At 39.7% G+C, this 20,032-nt stretch overlaps 1 protein-coding gene across 2 annotated transcripts in view; it reads left to right on the forward strand.

The window, feature by feature from the left end:
• Nucleotides 1-3,931: 3,931 nt before the first annotated feature.
• The window catches only part of LOC308702408 (ladderlectin-like), a 131,618-nt gene continuing 115,517 nt past the window's right edge, over nt 3,932-20,032 (forward strand). The window contains exons 1-6 of one of the 2 annotated variants that reach the window (XM_081385228.1): nt 3,932-4,005; nt 4,142-4,209; nt 4,395-4,534; nt 5,467-5,586; nt 6,784-6,898; nt 7,088-7,314. In XM_081385228.1, coding sequence (XP_081241354.1) covers nt 4,149-4,209; nt 4,395-4,534; nt 5,467-5,586; nt 6,784-6,898; nt 7,088-7,185 — 534 coding nt within the window. In that variant the 5' untranslated portion in view covers nt 3,932-4,005; nt 4,142-4,148 and the 3' untranslated portion in view covers nt 7,186-7,314. Of the gene's footprint in view, nt 4,006-4,141; nt 4,210-4,394; nt 4,535-5,466; nt 5,587-6,783; nt 6,899-7,087; nt 7,315-20,032 lie in introns of those variants that run through there. The other variant, XM_081385230.1, reaches the window with a different exon arrangement.

Genomic DNA, 20,032 nt, shown 5'->3' on the forward strand with positions numbered 1-20,032 from the left:
CCATACTTGGTGGTGTAACTACTCGTGTAACTGTATTTAAATAGGGAAAACATGGAGGTGTTTGGTCGCTTCTAACTTCATCTCTGTTTGGGTCCTAATGAATGAACTGGGCTAAGCTAAGTGCTATCAAAGTGGCACCGCACTCCAGAGCGATTGAGTGCACGCACTGAGACGAGAGAGGTATCAACTCGTCTTAGTTAAGGGAATAACATAGTTTAATATGAAAAAACGGTGGAGTATCCCTTTAAGTCGCTGAAATCAATTACTCATAATTAAAGTCAGTTTGGCTTTATACTTTTGGCATAAAGTTAAATATCTGTCATACTTGACCAGAAGATGTTCAAATAAATTAGACAAGGAAGTTGTAGGTTGTGTTTGAATAATTATACGTATCTGAGCTGAGGTAAATTAAACGCAATTCTCGCGTATCCTTGCTAGATGAAGAATGAGACGGCCCAACAGTCAGTTCATATTTAAAAGGCTGATTTTCGCGCTTCAGGGCAGTGACGAGTACATATGTTGTCCAGTGGTTGTCCAGACACCCTAGGCACAAACTTAAGCAATGGCCACTGTGACAATGCTGTAACAACCTTCACCACACAACGTAGTTATAGCAACCTTTTGGCCATGTTGTTAAAGCGTTGTTAGAAGGTTGGGTACGTTGTGATTGCTGGGAAGTAGCCTAGGCTAAACAACAAAAATGCCAGCAAACAGTCGCTATCATGTTTGTTTTGCGATCACTCTGTTTCCAGTGATTTCTTTCTGACTAGTTTTCTGATAAAACTTCCATTTGTTGGTGAAATGATGGGTATGTGTGACGTTGTTCCAGAAAGGTGTGTTACGGGCAAGGTTTATTAAAGCGCTGTAGAGCTTCTGGCCCGACAGTGGAAACGTAGCAGATTTTGGGCCCGGTGCTACTGGTCCGAGGCTTTTAGCCCGGCACGGCCCTTTTAAAGCCCGGGCTCACACTGACCCGACAGTGGAAATGCGGCTATTGAGTCCACATGTCATGCAAACTAGAAACTCTGCATCTAACCACAGCTGTCATTCACCACACAACTTAACAATCCTGTTTGCGAATGTTCGTTATAACTATGGTTTCTGGAAACACCAACTCGTTGAACTATGCCGATAACAGATCTTGCGAGTTGTGACAATACTTGGCTAACAATGCTTTTGGTAAATGCACCCCAGCACCAATAGGAGGTAGGCCTACAGCTGACTCACGTAGTTACCTCGACAGTTTTAAAACCATTGACGAGAGGCCTTTTGTTCCGCAACTTTCTATATATCACAAAACCACAAGTTACTAAACCTAACAACGATACAATAGATGGCCTAGATAGATGACCCTCTTAATAACTATTCAAAAACGATCTATCGAATGTTTCTGTCATTGTGTACCAAGTATTGAGGTGTTCAGGTGCCATGTTAATTATATTATGCAGATACAGTATGGAATTTATACAATATCTATTATTACATGACCCACCCTTAAATAGACAAAGCACGACTCAGGTTCATTAAATAGAAAAATACCCACGATTTATTTTTGGCTTACACAAAGATATATCACACACACACACGAGGATGCTTTCATCACAAACTATCTGAACAGAAGGAGCCTTTACACCACAAATCAAAAAGAAATCAAAGAAATCAAACAGTCAAAATAAACCCATATGTTAAATTCATTAAACAAAACCTTGTGAATCACTCAGTTAATAAAAAAGTAAATTACATGCAAAAAAATAGCTCCTCTGTTCAAACACTAGGCCTGTAGCATCCTCGTGCTGCAGTAATGTGGGGGAACAAACAATATACAAACAAACAAAAAAGGAAAAGAAGACTAGTCCGCTCCAAGGGCCTTTCCCATTTCTTTTGGGCCCGATTACCAGCTCAAGCGCCCGGGCGGACTAGACAATATTACCCCCCCCCCCACCCCCCCAAAAATAAATCAAATACAACAAGAGCAATAAATGGGCTCTGTGGAGCTGAAAATACAAGCATTAAAACACCTTTATTATTCATATTAAAACAATCACCCCATGTTAAAAGTATTTAATACTTCAAATCAACTCATACCTGTCTCCAAGATCCAAACAAATCCACATGCGAACCTCTCGCATACGAACACCACGAGTGTTGATCTATTTCCACCGGCCAGAAACAAATGCACCTACTATTTTCGTTCCTACCCCTGATATTTATACTTGACTAACCCATAGACTGTATTAGAAATGGACACAGCGACCCAATTGGATTCAACGAAGAAAAGTGAAGTCAATGAGAAGCACTAACTTCCTGATGGTCGAGCGTACTGCGCAGACTCAAACTGAGCTTGACGACGTAGATGTGACGTGAGCAACCTGTCTGTCTTCTAGTAGCTGTGCCAAGAGAAATCTGAATCATTCCCTTCCGAAACTTGCAGAGACGGAGAGTGTGAGTATGAGCTGTCCATGAGCTAGGAGCAGGAGCAACTTTTGCTAAGTATTCTGATTAATTATTGTGTCATTTTGCCTCCACGTCCCCCCGATTGCCCGCAAGCTTCTCCTCCTGTCTATATGGTCATTTCTCTACTGTGCAACAGAGAGTCGCGTGGTTATGACGCAATCGTTAGCCTATTTTTACAAAAACTGTTTCTACGGGGCCATAACGTAAGCTACAAGGTAATGGAGCCTTTTATACATTTTCGTGTTTCTTTAGAAATAAATAATGGACAAATGGAGTCTTTAAACGCCTCAGATGTGAAGTTATTCGCTGTCAAAGTGATGCCAAAATGAATGGGAGTCAATGGAATGCTAACAGCAGGTGATGGTCTGCTAATCAATGGCGGCGCCCGGGGAAGCTTCAGTGTTTTATGAAACATTGGCCCCCTGGGCTAACCACACCCCCTTGATTCACAACTTTTCTGCCTTGATATCACCCACAACACTATTGTATTATTTACTTAGATGTTTCTAAGTAAAGCATAAAAGTGTGGTTTTATTCAGTGTTATTTTGTTTGAGTAAAAAGTAACTTTAGTTATGTAATATAATTAAGTAATATTTACTTAATTACTTCAATTGCATGTTAAGAGTCAATTAAATGTCAAATTGTACAGTACTTGAAAATAACAGGTAAGTGTACAGAGCAGTAGCAGTAAAAAGTACTTAAAATGTGTTAGTGCAAATTGTTACGAGGATTTCAAGTAAATCCTACAAGTTATTTTTTCAGTGTATATTGTTTGAGTAAGATTTACAAACAGAGTGAGTGAATTGAGTATTGCAAAATAAACTTCAAATGAGTAAGTATAAATTACTCCACAAATTCTAACTGGCCCAGTTAAATTTACTTATGGGCTTTGTTAATTTTACCTAATTTAGTTAAATGTCCATACATGTCACATTTACTTAAAAAATAGGAGTGCAAAAACATGCAAAAGAAAAAATAAGTAAATTTTACCAATAAAATAAAAATAACTAAATAACTAAAATAACTTTTTTTAGTTAATGATCTGTAAAACTGGGGCTTTATTAATGCTGTTCATTGATTCAAGTAATTTTTTTGACATTTGGGTTTAAAGTGCTTTAATTCTACAATAAATGGTGTAAAAACGTCTGAGTGCTGCCCTCTTCAGGTTGAACAGTGGCTACTGCAGTTGAATTTTCCTATTGGAAGTTGTGGTGGCTGGTGACTTCAGAGGGAACCAGCTAACCATGCCCTTGCCTACAGAGAGATGCGTCTCAGATGCACACCCCCTCTCCACTGGGCTCTGCCTACTTTTCCAGCATTATTCAGATATTGCCAGTGGGTGGAGTCAGGCTCTGACCAGGGGTTTAGTTACCCTTTAATATGCCATAAATGGTAACGTTTGTTCTTTTCACAGGACACCGGTTGTTACTTCCTGATATTATGTGTATAAATATTACCCCTCTTCACTCAATAGATATGAGAATATAACTGTATTGCACAGGCTCTGGCTCTTCACAAAATCTGCTAAAGGCAACAATTTGAAAACCAAGGTGAGTTTTTGGAACAGAAACCTTCTGAATAAATGTTCTACCTGAAGTATTTTTGAGCTTTGTCTTTTAAATGCATTGAGAATCGCAGTGTGCAGCGTATGAGTGCAAAAATACTTTTCCTGCTTATTAATTTCAGGTTCATCATGGCAATGCTGAAAAGTTGTCTGCTTCTTTTCATCATCTTCTCCATGGTGAATACAGAAGGTAACCAAGACATTTATTTAGTAAAAACCTAAACATTTTGGAAATATGAAATATTCTATTGACTAATAATTCCATGGTTATTAAGGAGTTTACAGTGTATAAAGTACACATATTTTCAGCAAATAATCACACAAACATAAAATAAGCTACATAAATAAAAAAAAAAAAAAAAAAAATTTTTGCAGTGACAAGAGATGCCATTACAAGAGATGTTAATGGACTGGATGGACTGGATGGACTGGATGGATGCCCCGCAAAATGGACACAAAATAGACACCGATGCTTCAAGTACTTTTCTCATCCGACTAAATGGATCACAGCAGAGGTAATGTGTACAACAAGATGATTTGGTCAAACTTAATATTAGGTGTCTTTAACTACATCTTAAAAGACAGATGTAAAGACATTTATGTACACAATAAGTGCATATCAAATTATTAATTTAAACTGATACAAATTATTCTCTGGTGAAGTAAATACTACAGAAAAAAAACAAATGTAATTTCTACATGGAAAAGCTAGTTCAGGCAAGAATTAAAAAAAACAAATGGGGCATGCACTGGGGCATGAATAATTAATAAGGTTTATTTTTCACTGTTTTCCAGCTGCATTTATCATTGCTTTTGTTGTTAGGTTTAAAACTTGCCATTTTGTGACATCTGGATAAATTTTCCACGCAAAATAACACAGTCAAACTCAAAAAACGATCTATCGAATGTTACCGTCATTGTGTGCCAAGTATTGAGGTCTCTGTGTTCATGTAGTTTGTTACTTTTATTTACTTAGATAAAGTATGGAATTTATACAATATTTATTGTATTATTTATTTAGATATTTCTAAGTAAAGCATACACTTTAAATGTGTGGTTTAATTCAGTGTTATTTTGTTGAGTAAAAAGTTAATTTTGTTAAATTTACTGAAGTTAGTTAAGTAGATGTTTCTTTATTCTATATGTGAAATTAAATAAATTAAATATTATTAAGTAATATTTACTTAATTACTTCAATTAAATGTCAAATGAATGTGAAGTTCAATAGTAAGTAGATTTTACTTGATAACAGGGAAGTTGTACAGAGCAGTAGCAGTAAAATTTACTTAACTTTACTTGTTAGTGCAAATTGTTACGAGGATTTTATCAATAGATCAGTTAGAGCAGACTTTGTTTGCAAATGTCTAAAATGTTGTCACTTCTGCTTTATGCTACAAAACATTTGATTTTGTATATTGACAATAAAAAAAAAATTCTGTCTCTTTAGAGAAACTGTCAAAGTCTTGGAGGGAATCTCGCATCTGTGCCTAATAAACTGGACAATGATTTCCTGCTGGGTCTGGTGCCGCCTTCCACACCTACTTGGGTTGGTGCTCATGATGCTGTGGTAAGTTCAGATGTGTGTTGGTGTCCTACACTCTAAAAGAACACTGGGTTAAAAACAAACCAAGGGCTGGGTAAATAAAGGACAGAACTCATGCTTGGTTAAATTTACAGATAATTGGGTTGTTTATTTAACCCAGCATAATGGGTTGATTAAGCCATCAGAGTTGATTCTTTTTTATTATGATTTCTTTCCTTCATACATGAATGAACGTCTATGGATTAACTTAAATCCTATAAACGTTTTTAAAACACTGGATACATGGCTTGTATGATAATTTCCTTCATTTTCAATCATATTTTACAGTACAGTATATTTTATATATTTTTTTATACATTTTGACAACATTTAAGCTCGTTTAAGAAATATTAGAAGTAAAAATTAAACATTTATAAGTAATTCAAGTGTAATCGACAAGTCTCTGTTGTCCTGTTTCCACCGTAACGGCGCTGGATCTCGAACAGGTGTTGTGCCGAATATCGACCCAGCCAAATTATTTCCCCCCTAGCATTGGTAGGTTTAGGATTAGTTGTGGGCCGCCCTGCGTTTCACTTGTAGCCGAAATATGCTTTGACTAACTACATAACATGTCCATAAACAATCAGTGCACAGTTCTGAGAACATATAATAATAAAATACGTGTTTATGTTCTGTATATTTTTGAATAAAACTTTATGCAAGCCGGCATCAGACGTTTCCATCAGGCGAAAAGACCGACGCGAGTCACGCGACACTAGTGTAAAAGGTGACTCACGTCGCGCCTCTGTATGTTGCTTTGCATAAAATGTAAACAATATACAGCACAATAACGAATTTAAAGATAAAATGAAATGTACACAAACCTGTATTTTAAAGAAGACATAGGCCTGCACCATTTTGACGGTGCTGCGCTCTCTCCTGAAGAGACCTATGGCAAAAGCCTGCGATAAATAACACACTCCCTGGTTTGTTACGTCTGACCCAAGCTCTGGGTAGCATAAGAAAACTACCAACATACTGAAAAAATAACCCAACATTTTTTGTTAAGAGAGTGTAAAGAGACCTATTTGTTTGTCTAAACTAAAAGTTCTGCTTTAAACAGTAAAGGCAAAGTTTCTAATGAAGATGGTTTTACTTCAAATCTGAACTTAATTGGCTTCTTCCTGAAGTCTGACAACAGTAGTGCACTCTTTGTATTCACTCTCTCTCTTCACTCTTTAGGATGGACATTGGATGTGGAGTGACGGAACTCTTTTTCTGTATACCCACTGGTGCGCTGGAGAACCTAACAAAAATCCAAAAGGTTATCAGAACTGTTTGGAGATCAACCATTCCTGTAAGAATGCAGTCTGTTTTTTAATACTTTCAATTATAATTTACAATCCTACAATTTTACATCATACAGTAACATGAAATCACTCAATTTGGATATTACAAAGTGCCTTAAATTAAATATTCCATTTCATTTTGATTCTAACACCACTATAATGATCAGAATAACTTATTTCATTATTTCACCTTACAGCTAAACGTTGCTGGAACGATGCGCGCTGTATACACTCACTGCCCTATATTTGTGTTAAGAACCAGCGAGACCGTCATGCTGCTCCACAGTTACTTTGATTGAACTACATTTTTCCGACATTATATTGTCAAAAATGTTATTCTGAAATCAAATCTCTTCTAAACTTTAATCTCTTTTCAGTATCTTCTCTGAAACATTCCTCAAATTAATAAAAGCATTGAAAAAGCAAACTGTGCATTGTGGATAATAATGTATGTCAAAACATAAGTATATTGTGTTACAAGGTTTTAGGAAATAGTTATTAAAATGGCATTAAATGATGTCATCATCAGGGGCGGGGTTTAAGCATGCTGTAACTGCACACATGTTTCATCATTGGCAAAGAAGACATTTGCATGTTTGTTTCCTGGATTATAAGCAAATATAGAACTCATCCAGGGCCCTTTTTGTTTTCTGTCTTATAAAATATCGCATTATTTTGATGTGACACCTCTGCAAACAAATCAGAGATTAAGTGAACTATAATAATAATAATAATTTGTTACATTTATATAGCGCTTTTCTAGGTACTCAAAGCGCTTAATGTTTGAACGAATCAAATTGAATCACAAACCATTTCAGACCATTTTCTAAACCTGTTTAATTAGATCAATAGTGATTCGCTCACTATTCTGGCATTGCTAATTCTGATTCTAAACAGCTGATAGAAAACACAAAGGAATATTCTCGGGTCGAAAGTAATCTACAATATCAGAAAATGATTTATCAGCAATATTTTACTGGGGCACAGTGTATTTCAGAAAGGGTCCAGCGATGCCAACAGATCTAAATGGAATCGCAAAATTTTAAAACAATGAAAATCATTTTAATTCAGCATCTGCATCAAAAGCAGCAAATTGGTTTTGGATTAGGCCTATTTTTAGATTAAACTAGTTTTAATAACATACTTCATTTTATTTGTAAATTGGTCATCAGTTAATTTTACACTTGCAAAATTATTTCGCCAATTTATTATCTTCGAAATGTGGGTGATTTCAGTGAGCAAACATACTCATGCAGTGATCCTGCAGTTAAGCAGTGTGACACTCTCAGGGTCATATTCTTACAAAGGTCATATCATTTTTCTGCCAGTGTCTGGGTAACTTTAAGAATAAATGCAATAAATGACTTACAATGTATGATTTATGTTTGATAGTTTATTTATAGTTTGATAGTTGTATTTTATTTTATAACATTTATTTTGTTTTCATCAGTGTGGACGAGAAACTAACTAAACGCTGCAAACAATTTTTTTTTTTAGTAGCATAACAGTGTCCATAAAAAATAAAGGTAGAAATTCATAGAATGTTTTGTTTTTAATCTTTTTTTTTTTTTTAAGATTAATTAATATCCCTAATTAGCAAATATGTAGTTAGTGCAGTGTCCTGGAGGATTAGAGTAGGCTACCTGTTTAGTAGGCTAGGGTTGTTTACTAGTCAAAGTGCCCACATCTCTGTGCTTTTCTCAGTCTCTGTGATCTTCTGGTTTGATGTCTCGGTTCCCTCCTTCAATGTGTGTCTGAGGGACTTTTCACCTGATTCATCATCATCTTCATTCAGGTGAAAATCTGCTCACTTAAAAATAACAGCACGTCTCCTCAACAACACACATTATTTTAGGAATCATTCTTGAACGGAGAACAGGACTGAAACTTTTTACTCGCAGATTGTCTGATGTTTTTTTTCAACTTCTAAGAAAAGTGACATGAAGTCAGATTTACAGCTCATGCGGAAGACAATATTAACTTTGATGCCGCCAAGATGACGTCACGTGAACACGGCTTCATCCAGGGAGATGTACACAAGAACATTCATTTTTAATCAAATAAAGAAAATTATTCAAAGTTCTTTGTGTTGACAATGAATAATTTCGTAGCTGCCATGTTCCTAATCGTAAATAATGTCCTTCATCAAACCTATATGTGTTCCATCTAATGCTTCTGTATTGTAAACAACCTCCTAACTGCATTTCTACAATCCTGCCAGTTCAACGCTGAGATATAGTTTCCATTTCTTTTTACTTCAACATGCGCTAATACTCAAAGAATGCAGATATTTAAACACTCAAACAAATAACTATAACAACACTTGACCACTAGAGGGATTAATCACATTCCCACTAGAGGATGGATACCCGACCCGAGCCCGACCCGACGGGCCGGGCCGGGCCGGGCCGGGTTCGGACAGATATTTAGAAATTATGTTCGGGTTCGGGTCGGGCTCGGTCACATCAGCGCGATAATGCATTGAACATTTTAAATTTAAAACAGCTTATTATGTAGGTAAGGTTAGATGGGAGAAAATCCTACACAGTGTAGCATTAAAGTTAACCGAACTTTGATATATTCTTCTCGTTATTTCTCTATAGCTGCTAATAAATAGGAAGTCTTGCACATTCTGCGTTCAGCTTACTTCTGCGTGGAGGAGTACTCCACACACACTGTGGAGGGGTTTGACAAATGAAAGTATTTTGGTTCTGACATGACAAAACATTTACATGGCATCACGATACACTTCTAAATGAGCGGTCCAGAGTGATTTTGCCAGCCCTTTTACTCACTCTGGATGAGTTCAGTTCTTGGAGAGTGTGGAGAGGTGTACCAGTGATTCTCTCAGCAGTCCGGACTATCCGCTGTAGTCTTCAGAGGTCTGACTGGTAGCTGAGCAGAACCAGACAGTGACAGAAGTGCAGAGGACAGACTCAATGATGTTAGAGAACTGTATCAGCAGCTCCTGTGAGAGTTGAACTTCCTCAGCTGGAGAAGGCAGTGCAACCTCTGCTGGACCTGCTGAGTCAATGTGACTGTCCCAATTCAGGCCCAGGAACCTGAATGACTCCACTGCTGCCACTGTGCTGCTCATAATGGTGACTGGGAGAGTGCTGGGATGTTTCTCCAGAAGTCCACAATCATCTCCACTGTTTTGAGTGTGTTCAGCTCCAGGTTGGACTTCAAGAGTGTGAAAGTGTCACTGCTACTTCTGTGGAGTTATTTGCTCGCAGCACCTGAGAAGCCCCGTGGTGAGGAGCAGAGAGTTCGCTCAGAGTTGGAGTAAATCACTCCGCAGAAGTAGTGCTTTCGCCTTCTGAGAATATAGTTCCCAGAATGATTTGTCCCAAAAAGTCGGCGTGTTCCTTTAATCCTTTAACGCATCATTAAATGTAAACTGTTGGGAGAAAATTTGATGTATTTCAATATATTGGATCCATGCATTCGGTCTCAGTGACAGGAGCCTAATAAACCTGCCGCCGCCCATGTCATTAATGTTAATCAAACAACAAAAGACAGAGAAAATCACTTACTGCTCTTGACTGAATGATTTTAGTAGTTTTAATAGGAATTAAAAAAAGTTTTATTCTTATATCGAAGACTATGCCGTTTTATTTTACATATTTTATTTTATTTTATTTTACATTTGATTATTCAATTTGTATAGTATCAAAATTACAAAACTGGTGTGCACAACCCAAACCCCAGATTGGGCTCAGGTGCAGGACATCAAAGTAACAAACTAAAAAAGAAGTCCGCACACTGCAAGCTACTCCAGATAAATGTATTTAAAGCACAACGTTTCGACCCTCGGGTCTTCATCAGGTACAATGCAAATGTAGAGCAAAGTGACCTTTAAAACAGGTAATCACCTAAACAGACACAAAAATGTGACCAATAATACAAGTAATTGACAATAATTTGTACTAGCATGTCATGTCAATGCCTAAATCCACCACTGACTTAATTAATCCATTACCATATACAAAGGCACAATCTATGAAAACCCCTCTCTTTCTCTTCCTTTCTGCCTTTCACCTCTAGCTCTTATTAGCAATTATTTGACTAAACCTGCCATTCCATTCTATGAATATTGATAAATGTTTTCTTTGTATGTTCTGTGTTTGTGTTTTCGAGTGTTAAACAGGAGGATGAGGTGATATAGGGTGTAGGTGTCATCACCAGATGTTAATTACATTCTCTGTGAGGCTTTTTTTCTCATTATTGATGCTCTTATCCATAAGGTTTTAATGCACACTAAAGATTTTTGCAACAAAGCTGTTTAAGATTCAAAATCAGTGTTCATGCTTACATACGCTCTTACTGTTTTCTGAAAGGTGCATGTGTGTGAGAGATAGCTAAAGTAAGAAAGGTTTCGTTAAAGCGGATTAATGATATCAGCCATTGTATGAAGGTTAAGAGCATTAAGAGCATGACACTTACACTGCGTTTCATAATGCTGCAGTAAACCAAAGTGCATGTAAACTCTGAACATCAATGTTACTTATTCTAAAAAGGTTTTGTTCGTGTTGTGTAATGTTTTATTTTTTACAATAATTTTCTGATTATTGTGATCCTGCATGGTAATGTGTGTTTCAGTAATAGTAAAGGTTAAAAGCACAAAAAAATCACATAGAGATAGTTAAGCATCATGGGACATTAACTGGATTTTATTCAACAGTTTCTAGCTTTGAACATTTACTTTAGGGTCGTGAGTCTATAGTTTCCTCTGAGCTCTTAAAACCCTTGTGTGGATTCTCAACAATCCCAAAACTCATCCGCATTTACCAGACATTTATCATACATTAACTGAATTTAACATAAAATTTGGTGGAGAGTGCAAAGTTACATAGATAACATGGTAAAAACCTACAATTTACAAGATGCCCTACTGGGATTGATGTTAATCTCACACGGGAACGGCTCAGATATTTGTATTTATTTTGAACAGGGTATTTTTCAGTTTTACTCTGTGTGTGGTCAAGACATCCCAGCTGACTTTAAACAGCCATTTTATGTCCTAACAGCACAAAAGTCAATGATTGATATACATGAAACTGCAGAATAACAGTACACATTTAATTTTGGTTTAAATAATAGCAGCAAACAGATGTTTTGTGGTTTATTTTTACAGTATTGCATTCAACAGACTCAAACCACAGAAGGCCTCAGTTTTAGATCTGAAAAGAAATATGGTTTCATCTGTTGAGAGCGTGAGCAAGATAATGTGTCTGTACTGGATGTTTGCGGTTAATGTTTATCAGTGTTTGCATGTCTTGAGGTGTGTATAGTGTGAATCTTGTGGGGTTGAAGAACTACCACAATTTTACTTCCTCTTTATGCAAAACAAAACATTTACTGCAAAATAAAGTACAGAATGGAAAATGTGGTAACGCTTTAGATTACAGCCCGGAAAGTACTGCGTAATTAAAATGATAGTACAGTGTAACTTTCGGTAATTACAGTGTACCTATAAAGTATTTACATTTAAGTATAGGGGAACAATATGTAAAGTCTTGGGAATAAAGGTGTAACAACCAGGAAAATACTGCGTAATTAAAATTAAATTACAGTGTAACTTTCGGTAATTACAGTGTACCTATAAAGTGTGTATGTGTAAGTATAGGGGAATAATATGTAAAGTTTTGTGAATAAAGGGGTAACAACCAGGAAAATAACAAATTATTTAGGCAAATTATTTAGACTGAGTATTCCATGTAGTTACAGGGTAAGTATGACATTGCGGGCTGTAAATTAGAGTGGTGCTTCTTACCCTCTTGTTTCATGTAGTTACAGGGTAAGTACAATAAAAACACATGTACACACAATCTGACATCACTTGGAAAACCTTTATTTGAAAAACAACTTATTTCAAAACAGATTTACAACATAGGCTATTACACTTCTTAATCTTATTCTTTATTATTTTTTTTTAAATCAACTTTTCATTTCAAATACTAAAGTCCTGACAGAAAGTAGCATGTTTTGTCCTTTTTTGTTTCTCTTGCATGGCTTCCTCCTCCTCTTGGTCCTCCTCTTCTTTTTCTATCGTTCCACTGATTAGCCTGATCTTAAGAAGGAGTCTTTTTCTATTCTGTATTATGTATTAAAAGAAAATACAGTACACCCAGAAATGTTCTCATAATTTACTCATCTTTTCGCTACCGACCAACTGTCACCAGCGAGTGCATGAGAGTCGGCTTCATAGGGTCGGCTTGAATGGCTTCGCGTTTGGTGAAGGTTTAAGCGTTCATTGCATTCTCGCGGGAGTTTGATGTGAAACTCGCGCGAGAACTGGTGTCTGTTCTTCTGCATGGTTTGTTTTTCATTATTATTATCTGTTATTGTTTGTATTTTGATGTGAGCAATAATAAAAACATAAAAAATAATTCGACATTTTTTTTCCTTCTTAAGATTCATCAGTGGAAAGGAAGAAAAAGAAGAAGAGGAACAAGAGGAGGAGGAAACCAAGCAAGAGAAACAAAGTGCTGTAAATCCGTTTTGAAATAAGTTGTTTTTCAAATAAAGTTTTCCGAGTGATATCAGATTGTGTGTGTGTACATGTGTTTTTATTGTACTTACCCTGTAACTACATGAAACAAGAGGGTAAGAAGCACCACTTTAATTTACAGCCCGCAATGTCATACTTACCCTGTAACTACATGAAACAAGAGGGTAAGAAGCACCACTTTAATTTACAGCCCGCAATGTCATACTTACCCTGTAACTACATTAAACAAGAGGGTAAGAAGCACCACTTTAATTTACAGCCCGCAATGTCATACTTACCCTGTAACTACATGAAACAAGAGGGAAAGAAGTAGGGGAGAGCGGGGTAAGTTGTCACACGGGTAAGTTGTCACACTGTCCATAACTCCAACACTAGCGGCTCTATCTCAAAAATCAAATAGCCACTTTATGTGACTTCTTCTTCTATAGACAACTTCCTGTTCACATGTGGTCAAGATCACTGTAATATGAGGTTAGCACAATTTTCTTATTTTTCTGCTTAAAAAGTAAAAAAAAAATCACTTTACATTTTATGCAATACAACTTTGTTAGGTATGAATGTTTAAAATTATTATTTTGCACAAAATAGAGGAGACAGTAACGTGTCTTTTGGTACTTTAGCTAAAGTGATATGTTGAGCTAAACTTGAGATTTAGCCAACATTAACTCACGTCAATATGGGGAAAGTTGTCTCAATGACTTTGGGGCAAGTCGTCACATGTGACAACTTGCCCCTGTACAAATAAACACAGCCCCAGCACCAACCCTGTCCTGCCTAGCACGCCCAGTTATGCTTCTCCTATCACCAGCTCACCCTTACCCAGCAATGCTATTGCTGACAGTGGGCTACCAACTCCAGTGGACATCCGGCCATATCCAAAAGATGGCCCCCGAAAACCAGCCAGCAAAGGAAGAAAACGACGCAAATCAACAATACTTACTGACACGCCAGTGAAGCAGCAACTAGAAATAGAAAAGAATAAGTCTCAATCTAGCAAAAGGCTGTTTCAAAAGAAAGGGAAGCAGAAATCTGGACCTATGAAAAACAAGGCAGCTACATTTACATTTAGTCATTTAGCAGACGCTTTTGTCCAAAGCGACTTACAAATTAGGACTAATTTAAGCAATTGTGAAGAGGCAAAAAAAAAAAAAACATAAGAAGTGCTCAAAATACGAAGTTCAGGCATTGTTCAGAGTAGCATATGCGTAAAATATGTAAAATGCAACCATTGGGCCCATGATGCTTGCACCTCAGGCCAGGCAATTTATGTGTGTCAGAATTGTGACTCTGGAGATGAGTCCGATTAGTCAGATACAGGGCATCTGTTTTGTTCAGAGGTTAAGTTAAGCAGGTTATCTGCAGCATTCCATTCAGTTATCAGGATCTATGTGCAAGCCATAGAACGTTTGAGTTTAAAGTTCAAAGTAAAGTGGTTTTGCCACTTAATTGAAATGTGCATTATTTGGATTGAAATAATTGTTTTTCCAGGTTCTCCAGGCACGGATGTTTATATTTCCTGGTCTGTTTTGAGTTTAAAAGTTAAAATCAATATTCACAATTAAGTAGTTAGTTATGTTCTTATTTTTTTAAAAATCTAGTGTGACAACTTACCCGCCATAGTGTGACAACTTACCTGCCGATGGGGCAAATTGTCACAAGTGCACACTCGCTATTCAACAGTCTACAACTCAAGATATGAAGATGTTATGAATACAACATATGTGCCCAAGACTTCCTTCTTTCATTTGGTATGAGATTTATACCATTTTGATGTATGGTGCTCAGTAAATGTTAGACAGTGTGAAAAGTGTGACAACATACCCCGCTCTCCCCTACCACTTTAATTTACAGCCCGCAATGTCATACTTACCCTGTAACTACATGGAACAAGAGTATATTTTCCCAGCATTAAAAAAAAAAAAAAGGTTGCAATAGTTTTACTGCCTTGAAACTTAATCAGTGCACCTTTGCAATAATAACAAATTAGCCTACTTTATAAATGCACTGATATGTACCCTGTAATTTAGAAAAAGCCTTTATGTATTTTTATACACTATTATTACAAAAAGGTGCAGTGTATGTACTCGCTAAATTGCTCCCAAAAGTAAGATTCTAAAATACTTAGTCTAAATAATTTGCCTAAATAATTTATTTTCCTGGTTGTTACCCCTTTATTCACAAAACTTTACATATTATTCCCCTATACTTACACGTATGCACTTTATAGGTACACTGTAATTACCGAAAGTTACACTGTAATTTCGTTTTAATTACGCAGTATTTTCCTGGTTGTTACACCTTTATTCCCAAGACTTTACATATTGTTCCCCTATACTTACATGTACAGTAAGTACTTTATAGGTACACTGTAATTACCGAAAGTTACATTGTACTTTCATTTTAATTACGCAGTACTTTCCGGGCTGTAATCTAAAGCGTTACCGAAAATGTTTATTCTAAATATATTCTCTGTGAGATCTTACTGTGTGAATGTGAAATATTAATATAATTTACTATGTGTATGTATTCAGCAGCATTTGCATCTCTCTATATATCCATGACCCCATTTACTCCTGCTGTGATCCTACAGATAATAAGTGTTAGTTTCAGTTAGTTATTTTCAGCTCAAGCAACACTTATTTCTGAGAAGTTCCCACTAATCTTGTTACCACGCCTAGGTTTACACATCTTGTTGATCTGTTAATGTCACCCATTTATTTAACACTATTAAAAGCATCCAAAAATACTTTACTAACATTTAATAACCATCAAAGGAAAGATGATGTTTGCCTATAAAATGGTATAATTACAATATCTAACAGCAGGGCCTAACAAGGCTATGCTAACCAGCTAAACTCTGAGCCCTTGTTATTAGAGAGTCATAGACGAGCACTCTCTAGTGTGCAAAACTAGAGTTTACCTCTACAAGAATAGCTCTACTGTTAACAGATGGGGCAATATAAATATATCTCATAGTGGAGCAGCAAATAATAAAATCTTTTTGTGTATATATTTTTTGAATGTCCAGGTCTAAAAATGGTCTATCTACAAGTAAAGAGTCATTCACAAATAAGTTCAGCTAAATAAAACCTTCTTCATCACTGACAGACAAGACATTTGTTTGTTTTTGTTTTGGATTAACCAAAAGTTAATCAATCACTGCAGGCAGACAAGTAGACCTTACTAAACAATTGCAGGATAATTAAATGGAGATGAACATGGCGGGGCGACCGATGCTTGCGGCGGCCTCTGCTGATACTAGTGAAGAAATGCTTTGAGCAGCTTGTTATGAACCACATCAAATCATGTCTCCCAACCAGTTTGGACCCATTGCAGTTCGCATATAGAGCAAACCGATCAACGGAGGATGCTCTATCTACCCTGCTTCACCTCAATTTGACACATTTGGAAAACAGGAACACTTATGCAAGAATTCTATTTATTGATTTTAGCTCTGCTTTTAATACAATTTTGCCACAATATTGAAAAGTTGCTATTGCTGGGAGTGGATCTTTCCATGTGTAGATGGATTTTGGACTTTTTGACGGAGAGGCGGCAGACAGTCAGAATAGGTAACAAAATATCTAAGACAACCACAGTGAGCACGGGATCACCACAAGGGTGTGTACTTAGCCCTTTACTGTTTACTTTATTGACACATGACTGTTCTGCTATAGTTTTACCACCAATCATATTTTAAAGTTCGCTGACGACACCACAGTTGTTGGCCTCATCACTGACAATGATGAGTCGGCTTACAGAGAGGAGGTGGAACAGTTGACAGTATGGTGTAAAACACACAACCTTGTCCTTAACACCAAAAAAACCAAGGAGATGGTTGTTGACTTCAGGAGGACTAGTCGTCGGCACCATCTCCCACTGACCATCAGCGGTTCTGAGGTGGATATAGTACACAGTGTCAAGTTCCTGGGGGTCCATCTGACCAATGAGCTAACCTCTAGTGATAACACAACAGATATAATTAAGAGGGCCCAACAGCGTCTTCATTCTCTCCGTAGACTGAAGAAGGTGGATCTCCCTATTCCAGCCTTGACCATGTTCTATAGAGGCACCATTGAGAGCATTCTCACACATCCGACATATCCTTTTACTGCTGTGTGTGTTCGCCTACTGCGACACACACTCTCTCATTCTAAAAGAGCACGAGGCGTTTTTCTCAAAATGCCTCGTTTTTCCTGCGGTTCGTGCCGCGCCCCGCTCAGCAACGGAGACCGCCACCTCATCTGCGCTCTCTGCCTGGGCCGCGACCACGCCGTCACCGCACTCTCTACGGGCGGCTGCCCAGAGTGCGAGGAACTTTCAATGTCGACCCTGCGGGCTCGACTTGAAGTTTTCGACCAAGCTGTCTCTCCGCCTGTCTCTGCTATGCCGCGCAGGAAGAAGCGCCGCTCACAGAGACCACCGGAGACTGATGAGGCGTTTAGAAGCTCGTCGGAGCCCCTCCCTCGAGCTTCTCTTTCGCCCTCTCCGCCCCCCCTTTCGGCCGCTCAACCGCCGGCTCCCGATCGCGCTGCCGCCACGTCAGGGGATGAGGCCGCTGGGTGCGACGAGCACGCTGACAGCTGTTCTATCCTGGCCTCTGACAGCGAGGAGTGGTCTACCGCCTCCTCTACAGTCAAGGATTCCGGCCGCACTCTAGCAGGCGAGGAACCGGGGCTTTTGCGCCTCCTCACCAGGGCCGTTGACCAGCTGGGCCTCGAGTGGTCTCCTCCTAAGGAGCCAGCACCCAACAGACTCGACGGCTGCTTTCTACATCGCCGCCGCCGCTCGCCAGCGTCCAGAACCGCACCCTTCCTGCCAGAGCTCCACAGCGAGCTCTCTAAATCGTGGAATGCACCTTTCTCCGCGAGAGTCTCTTCCCACGCTTCATCGACGCTCTCTCAGGTTGACGGCGCAGCTGAAAATGTGTATAATGCCATTCCCCCCGTGGAAGAGGCGGTTGCAGCGCACCTTTGCCCGCCTTCTGGTTGGCGCTCAAAGGCTGCCCTCCCGTCTAAGGCTTGCGGGACCACTTCAGCCCTTGTCGGCCGCGCTTTCGCCGCCGCCGGACAGGCTGCATCTGCCCTTCACTCCATGGCCGTGCTACAGATTCTACAAGCCAATCTTCTCCACGATTTGGACGAGAGCGGCTCTGAATCTGCTTCCATCACGGATTTACGAAGCGCGACGGACCTTTCCCTTCGCGCCACGAAATCCGCTGCCCAGGCCATCGGACGGTGCATGGCCTCTCTGACTGTTACTGAGAGGCATCTATGGTTGACGCTCGCCGACATGAGGGAATCTGAGCGCGCGGTGTTTCTCAACGACCCCCCTCTCCCCCTCCGGTCTGTTCGGCCCAGCGGTACACGGGATCGTGGACCGCTTCTCGGAGGTGCAGAAAACTACACAGGCTATGAACCTTTTTCTGCCTCGACGCTCAAGCTCTGCTGCACGCCGTCCTCGCGACCAGCCTGCACAAAGCCCCGCCCAGTGTCCAGCTCGACCTCCGTCCTCGCAGCGACGACAGGGCAGTCGCCCTAGATCGCGCTCGACCAGCCGAAACAGACCGCCTCCGCCGCGGGGACCCCGGCAGAGGATTACGGTGAAACCTGAGCCCGCTAAGTCCTCCTAGCCCGAGAAAAGAAGCGACGGCTGAGTCCCGCTGTGGCCGGACCACCGTCAAAGCTTCATGCGCTGCCAGTCCCCATTGCCACGGTTACTGCAGACGCTCACTTCGCAGCCAACGAGCCGGTAAATCTACCTTCTCGCCTGCACACAACCGCCGTTTTCACGGCGACCCAGAGAAATCTCAAAAAGAGTATAATGTCTGGTTGCACGGCTCACGCCGTATGTGTTTCAAGTGCAGTAAGTGTGCCCACGCTTCACCCCTGTACACAAGCACCATAAATCCTGTGTCTCTCACAGAGCCCACTCTCATAAAGCAGGCAAAAGCTGCTCGAGTGCTGAAAGTAGGTCAAGTGTCCACCTCCCCGTGCCCACTCCTACCCACTGCCCACTCTGTTACACGGCCTCCCACAACCGGTCAGGTTTTAAATGTAAGTCCTGTGCCCGCCCTCGAGCGCTCACACACACTAACAAACATCTCGCCCCCGACGCCGCCCTCGCGCGTCGCGCCTCACACTATATGTTCCCCGTCCAAAGCCACCGGGACACTGTGTGTAAAACGGCCAGCTATCGCTGCATGCGAGCCGCCGTATATAAGCACCAAGAGCGTGCGCACTGCGCCCGCGCCTCCGTTTCGAGCTCTCGAGCCCGCAACGTGCGGCGATCAGAGCTCGGAGGCCATTCTGCCCCTGGCTGCACACGCGAAAGCGTGGGAAGCTATTCCAGGCACGTCAGAATGGGTGCTAAGCACAGTAAAAGAGGGCTATACTCTGCAGTTCGCTCGCCGCCCCCCGCGCTTTCATGCGCGTACCGAGACGAGAGTGAATGGGGATGTAAGAACTGATTTTCCTGCTTAAACAAAACGCACCCTGCAATAAAGCCATAAAATGCACCCTGGACAGCAGATAGCAAAGACAGAGCACAGAACCTTGTCCTGCCCAAACTTATCTCCTTGTCCCCTTGTTTGACTTCAACTCATCCCCCCCCCCCCCTCCTTCCTCAA

The sequence above is a fragment of the Scardinius erythrophthalmus genome (assembly GCF_964197995.2).
Source record: "Scardinius erythrophthalmus genome assembly, chromosome: 14".
Lineage (NCBI taxonomy): Eukaryota > Metazoa > Chordata > Actinopteri > Cypriniformes > Leuciscidae > Scardinius > Scardinius erythrophthalmus.